Here is a 7,464-nt window from a genome sequence, read left to right as displayed (position 1 = left end):
TTGGTGATATCTCACTTCCTACAATGCATAACTCTTTTAGTCCTTTTACGTTGTCTATTCATTGTTATTTACCTCACAGGACTGTTAAAAGGATGCTTGCTATAAGCGCATTTGTGAAGGAGACTTGAAAAGCATACATTCTACAAAAATATGTATGGCTGGGTTTTTTCCTAAATCTGTCTCAAATGAAAAGCAATGAGGCATAATTCAGCCTCACTAAAAGAGAAGTCATCCTGCTTAATTCTTTACCACTTGAACCCTTGAAGGCTCATCTCTACAGACAGACCATCCCTGTCCAAGCAGATATTAGCTTTTCAGGGTCAGAGTTTACTCCAGCTGACACAATACCAGCCCAGGTAAGTAGGATCAACCGACTCCCTCAGTACAGGAGAAACACAGTCTCCCCTGAAAGTGTCTGACTCCTTCACAGTCAGGAGGTCTGAAAGTCTAGCTGAGGTGTTAGGTTGAGGGAAGGTGGCTGGCTTACTCCTTGTTTACCTTTTCCCCATTGCTCTCTTCTCCCACCTTCCCATACAGGAAAGATCTGAGAAAGAAATGAGTGGCTTAAAGATTGCCATTAGTTTGTTTTTCATGCATTTACTCAGAAAGCAATGTGGCAGACGCTGAGATGTTCTTTCTTCCTTCTTGCCTAGTTTTAGAGATTCTGCATCCCATTTCTAGTGCTGTACTGTTTCTCTACTCTTTTGTGTATGTGAATGGGAGTAGCTAGAGTAGGCAGGAGAAAAGACAATGAGATTCTCATCTCTGCATTTAGTGGTGCCACTAAAGTGTACAATACCTTGTTATGAGAGCTCCACGTATTTGCCTAGGGCAATGATACTCAAAGTAGCTGGTTTGCAAACTGTTGTCTATCCAAGATGAGATAAGGAGCTTGTGCCAGTATGAACCAAATATGAACCAACACACTGCCTTCTTCATTAAGAAAGACTTGCCAAGAAAATAATGTCAGATGAGCCGAACAGTGGGCTTAGTGGTATGGTAGGCGGAGTTGGGGTAGAGAGGTTAGACTGCGTGTCCATAGTCTCATGAGGAATTTACTATAATTTCTCCTATAGGAGAAATGAGAAAGACCAACATTTCTGAAAAACCTTGGGCATCTTATTGAAGCTTCTATGGCAATACCTAAGGCTCTAGAAACTGCATTGATGATGTGCATTTATAAAGATTTGCTATTGGTATAGAGACAGTGCCTATGGCATGTCTTCTAATCCTAGGCAAGGGTGCAAGCTAGCTGGGAACATAGTTCTTTTCGCAGGTGGGTGCTAAACCCACTTACTTTTTTTTTAAGAGAAATAAAATGAGGGAGTGTGTAGAGAGTAAGGTGGAAGATGAAGACATGTTACACTGTGAATCATATTCTATTTTGATTAGTAGCAACTATTGGAGAATTAGTGGTGAATTAGGACTAGAATGATTCTTATCAGATCAAAACCGACACCTCTCTACTGGTTAGTTAGCCAACACTATAAATTTTTCCAAAGTACTTCACTTTCTTATTTGATTCACACAATAACTCTGTCAGATTGGTAAAGTAACCTTCTTTTGATTGACAAGCCTAGATGCTCACAGATAGAGTCACTAAGATTCCATGGCCAGTAAGAGGCAGAGGTACACTGAGTCTTTTTTTGAGTACTGTTTAATATACCTTCCATTATGTCATGCTCGTTTAACCAACATGACTGGAATGTGACTGGAGGTATTCATGAAATAAAATCTAGTGGCACAAAATCCAAGGTGATTTCTGCCACACCAGAAGATAAAACATTAAGGAATTAGACACCAAAATTGGTTTTCAGTTGATTCAGTCATAAGTTTACTCCAAGATGTAATAGCCAAGGAGATCAAGACCCAAGATTCTCTATGACTATTCTATGGCAGGCGCAAAGAAAAGGGGTGAGACAGATTAATTGCCCAATGAATGGTGTGTGCCAGTCTCTTCTGCTCTATTTATCTAGAAAAATAAGTAAGCATTGTAAACAAAATTCCCAGAATAGAAATTCCAAATTAATCCCAGGTCTCTGTTTTTCAAGAGGAACGTGTAAAAGATCACTGCTAAGAAAAGTTTTGCATCACTTGACATTTAATTTGAAATTATTTATCTTCAAGTCAGCAACAATTAGGTGCTACTATCAGCCATTCATCATGAATTGCAGAATACATTTCCCCCAGAGGAGAAAGAACAGTGTCTTGAATAGAGAAAGTCAAGGAAAACCACCACAGTTGAGATCAGATGTTTTAAAAATAAATGTCCTTTACTTGTCCCCTCATGAGGCACGTAAGTTATATTGTGATATCACTGCTTTGTCCCTTGTACCTTACAAAAGTGGCACCATGCTGGCGAAATTCTAATAAACAGAATTCAGTACTTAGCCCTGTATTATAAAAATGGACCATCCAAAACACTTATATTTCCATGGGAAAAAACATATGCTAATTAGTTAGCATATATGGCTCGTGAGACAGGCACATGGTACATTCAACAAGAGAAGAAAATAGTAGTGTGGTCACCTTTTAATTGCGTGGGTTTGAATCTAAGCCAATTATAATACTCCATTAACTCTGCCTAATGAAACCAATATGGAATTAACATGAGATACACATTTTAGAAAGAAATGTGTATCTGTCACTACCTCAGTAGGTAAATTTGAGGCATTAACTTTGGAGAAACAATACAAACTCTCAGAAGAAAAAGTAGCAGGGGAGTGAAGAGAAAGAAAGAACTGGAGGAGCTGAATGTTACTTAAATGTAAATGTTAACTGCATCCATGTGCAGATCATTATTTGAAGGTCATGGGAACAGAATTTAGTTGGCCTCAAGTGGAGGTTTGGGTGTGATAAAGTCAGAATTTTGGGGGTAGAAGCATCTTTGACTCTATCCTATATGTAATGTTGTATTAAGCTTTTATTATGTAGTGATAATACACGTACGGTTTCCAAAAGTGGGTAGCTAACTATCTAATTTTAATGGATTTCCCTGATTGAAGGAAGTTGGTTCCTTCCAAGCTGATGAACCTATGTGTTTATGCTTCAAATAAATAGTATACTGAAATAAAACGACTATGCTACTCTCAGGGGTTTGATCATATCAGTGGTATCTCTTTCCATTCAGGAGTTGTGGCAGGATGTTATCAAAACCATTATTTACTAATTAAAGGTTTCATGTGAAAGAAATCAGTAGCCCAAAAGAAAGTGGGAGAAAACATTGTGGCAGCTCCTGCTCTAAAAGCACTTTTGATTTGTCTGATGGTGTGGACAGGCCCCCTCTCTTCTAGAATCCTTTAATCATGCACTGGCACAGTCAACAAATTAGGTCACTGGGCATAGATTCTAATAAGGACAGTGGCTAAATTAAGTCCATTTGATTTAATGTGTAAAATGACTTCATCATTCTTTTATATTTAGAAAGTTTAAAAAAAAAATCACATCATTGTATTAGAGGAAGGTCCACTTTTCAGAAGCCAGGGGAAGATGAGTTATTATTTTTGCTGAAAGCAGATGGTGGTCATATCCTAAGATTACATGTTACAGTGACTTGACATTGAGCTGGACATTTTAAATATAGGACATTATAGAATGACATTTAAATTATATACTAAAAGTAAGACAGGTTAGATATGTTTGAATTTAAAATACAAAGATAAATGAAAGAAAATGTCCTCAGTTGGCCAAACTAGATCTGAGTTAATAAAATAATCCCTCCCTTTCAAGATGTGTCTCATGAAAGTAACAATGACAACAGTGATTTAAAATACACTTCTGAATTGAAATACAGAAGTAAATGTGCTTGACATAGTATTTATTTTATTGTCAGCTTGCAAGGGTTGTCCCTGGAGGACTCTTCGTCCTTCAGTGGTCCTAAAGCTTTGAAATTTACTTATTCTAGATGCTTCTTCACAGTTTCTCTGGTCTCCAAGTTGTAGTGTGCTGTATACTACAAAAATTCATCATGGAGCACAGACAATTTCACTTCTAACTAAGGAACACTAATTTTGGGGAAAATTCTTGCTATTTAAGACTCTTGCCAAACAATCTACAAATGGAAAGGAGTCTGGAGAATGTGAACACTATTGGCATGTATGAAGTATTAGGTAATAAAGAAGCAATGATGAGAAGCAAGTGATGCTGACTCTTGCATTTGTTAGATCTTATTCTGCATATCTATTAATAATGATACACCCTATGGATGCAATTTCATGTTTATAACACTGGGCATTGGCAGCGTTGTGCACCTGTGTTTTCCATGCCTTCCCATCTGCTGCCTACAGTCATTCAGATTCAGGTGACGGAAATATTTCAGATAAAAGTTAATTAGCCTGCACTCTGCAGATCAAATCTCTACAGTTCAGCATTAAATAGAAATCTTCTGGGCAACTGCTGAAAGTGGCCTGAGGCTGCCCTTCCTAAAATTAAAAATGTAAGATTCATTTTTCTAGAAAAGAAACCTTTAGTACTCTGTTTATATTTTACACGTAGATTTGATCAAACTTTTCACATATATTCGCTCTTACTCATTTTATATTTTTATCTCTGTATATATATCGAAAGTGGAAGAGAGATTAGAAATATTTTTTTCCAGCTACAGTGATAGAATGAAAATGATATAGAGTTAGAAATTCTCCCGAGTCTGGACTCTATTATTAGTACACCAACCAATGTTGATCAAGCCCCAGAACTTTCCTCAGTTTCTCAGTTTTTAAAATGGGACCAACACCAACTACCTATTTGTTTCATAAATACTTTGTGCAAGACTCAATCATGCTTGATATTTTATTAAAAAATAATGCACAAAATGCAGAAAACTCCTATTGCTAAAAGGACCCCACCTTCTCTGTAAATATTTATCTTATTGTCAACAGTTAAGTTCTCAAGTAGCTTCCTTTATTGAAACTATATATATATATATTGTTAACCCATAGGAAACTAAATCATTATAGTCTTCTTTACTTCTAGATAATTGGAGCAGAAATGGGCTGAACACAACTAAATATAGCCAGTCTTTGAACCCATATCACACACAGAGAGAGTAGGGACAAAGAAACAATCCCAAATGAGTCCTCCCGTCCATTTTTACGGTATCAGATAATATTTCTAATGCCTTTCAATACCCAAGACTAATTAACCACTCTACCTATTGTTTCTGTACTAATTGCAGATTTCCTGTTTACTCAAAGGAATTCAGAGGGAGGTGTTTTCTTCTTTACACCGTCGCCTAAAGCTCAGGGACATCGTCTAAAGAAGTCGGAAGGGGCAGGTGCTCTTTCCGACAGGTGCTTTTAGAGTTCCTCAGGGGAGTGAAAGACTCTGGCAGTCTGGGATCTTCTATGTCCATTCCCCGCGCTAGTCATTAGAACTTCGACTTCTATTCAATACTTCCATAGGGTATCCACTATGTTTCTCCCAACTGGTCAAAACGTGAAGATTTTTTCGCATATTCTCCCACTTCCTTACTTCCATCTGCTACTCTACCTCTCATTTTATTTCCATCTGCGCTTTAAAATGCTTTATTTTACTTCTACTGAGACCCTTCTACCTGTAAGCTACGGATATGGTCCGATCCTTAAACAATATCAAAGTTGCAAAGCCCCACGACCCTCAGGTCTTCATCCGCGTTCTCTTCCTCCGCCCACCCTCCGCCCCCGCTACCATCCCGGCCCCCAGCGGTGCCCATCTCCACTCCACGCCCCAGACTCCTCTCACCTGACTCTCCCGCGGAAACTCGTGGCGCACGATGCTGATAACTGGAATGTGCAGGACGGAGCTGACCAAGTCGAGCTCCATCATCTCGCCCAGGCCCTGGGGGAAGGCGAGCAGCGCCGATACCCCTTGCACCACCACGGTGTGACACACGCTCTGCAGAAAGGAGAACGGGTCACTGCTCCACGGCGAGCTAGGGGAGGAGAAGGGCAAGAGCGGCAGATCGCCCAGGCCCGCCTCGATGGCCATCACTACTTCCAAAGACAGGTTGTAGGGCAGCAGCCCTTCCACTCGGTTCAGGTTGTCCACGGCGAAGAGGAGGGCATCCCGAGGCCACAGGGTCTCGGCCCGGTCGCCCTCCCCGGGCTTCCGTGCGCCCGGCGGCCCCCGGCCATACAGGGCGCTCCCCAACCAGCGTGCGCCCGGCGAGGGCGCCGGGGGCCGCCAAGTACCTGGCTCAGGTTCATCTCGCTGGGCGCCTGTCCGGCTGCCGTCCGGGGCGCGGCTGGCCGTGCGGGGGGCCGTGGTCCAGGGCTGCAAGTGCACCGCGCCCACCCTCACCGCGTGTCCGATGCGCTTGAGGATCTGGCAGGGTTGCGGGTGCGAGGAGGAGCCGGGCACCCCGGCCAGCACCAGTGCGCAGGGCGGCGGCAGCAGCAGACAGACCCTGCTCAGCAGCCACCACAAACTCAATCTCCTCATTACTGAGACCCGCAGGGAGAAAGCGCGCCCCCTCCTGACCCCGGCTCTCCCCCGGGCAGCCTCCGCCTAAGGTCCCCGCCCCCAGGTTCCGCTGGCAGCTCACTCCGCGCGGCGAAGCTGTCCCAGGAGCTGAAGCGGACTCCGGGCCATCCAAGTTGGAACCTAGCGCGCCCTAGGCAGTCTCGGGACCTGCTCCCAAGTCCCTCCGCCTCGCATCCTCTGCCCGCCCGGTCCCTGCGCTGAGCGGGGCGGGCGGCGCTGGTCACCCGCGGCTTGGGTGCTTGTTCCCCGCCCGCCCCATCCGCAGGGCGGCTTGGGCACTGCGTCCGGCCCCGCGGGGAAGCAGGACTGAGAAGCGGCTGCGATTCCTAGGGGGCAACGGTGACCGAGGAGGCAAGGTTCTCACTTGGATTCTTTTCTCGCCCAGGCGAGACCCACTTATTTCTTTGGGGTCGCGCAGGAGAAGGCGTTCACGCCCGGGGTGCGGAAAAGCAGCCAAATCCTCCTTGCTCCACCGTCGGCCACCATCTCGCGGGCTCTCCCAGCGCTGGCTTCATTTTTCTTCTTCCCTCGCTACTTCCTCTCTTCCTTTCTTTCGTCCTCTTTCCGCCCAGTCGCCGCCGCCGCTGGCTTCCTCAGAGGAGCGACGCGACTGGCCAGCAAAGGGTGGTTCTGCTGGGAGCGCAAAGTTCTCCCCGCCTCAGCCGGCGCCTGTCTGCTGCTGAGCCCTAGCGCCAGCCTGTCGCTTGGCTGTGCTAGACGCCCACTGTTGGTGAGATTCCCGGGTGGCGCTTCCCGCGCCCCTGGCAAGTTCTCTCCCCTCCAAGGCTAGGGCTCATAGTTTGCGAAATTCCTTGCGACCTAAGAGGGAGAATTCTGGATTCGGAGTTGCGCCCGAGGAATCTGAAATCCAGTAGGTTGAAAGAGGCCGTGATTTTAAGAAGCTTCTCTTCGATGTCTTTCTTCAACGGTTTTTCTAGCTGAGGGTATTAAAGCAAGAATCATATACACATTGAATCTCGGCTTCGTGCTCTCTGGCTCATGGGC

General features: G+C 44.4%; 1 protein-coding gene across 1 annotated transcript in view; it reads right to left on the bottom strand.

Moving 5' to 3' along the window:
* The window catches only part of GRIN3A (glutamate ionotropic receptor NMDA type subunit 3A), a 149,428-nt gene extending 143,011 nt beyond the window's left edge, over nucleotides 1-6,417 (bottom strand). The window contains exon 1 of the mRNA XM_060153366.1: nucleotides 5,719-6,417. Within this exon, the coding sequence (XP_060009349.1) occupies nucleotides 5,719-6,417 (699 nt within the window). The remainder of the gene's footprint in view (nucleotides 1-5,718) is intronic.
* Nucleotides 6,418-7,464: the final 1,047 nt, after the last annotated feature.

Source organism: Lagenorhynchus albirostris, chromosome 7 (genome assembly GCF_949774975.1).
Source record: "Lagenorhynchus albirostris chromosome 7, mLagAlb1.1, whole genome shotgun sequence".
NCBI lineage: Eukaryota > Metazoa > Chordata > Mammalia > Artiodactyla > Delphinidae > Lagenorhynchus > Lagenorhynchus albirostris.
The sequence above is the reverse complement of the archived record's forward strand: the minus strand, read 5'-3'. Positions and strand labels throughout refer to the sequence as shown.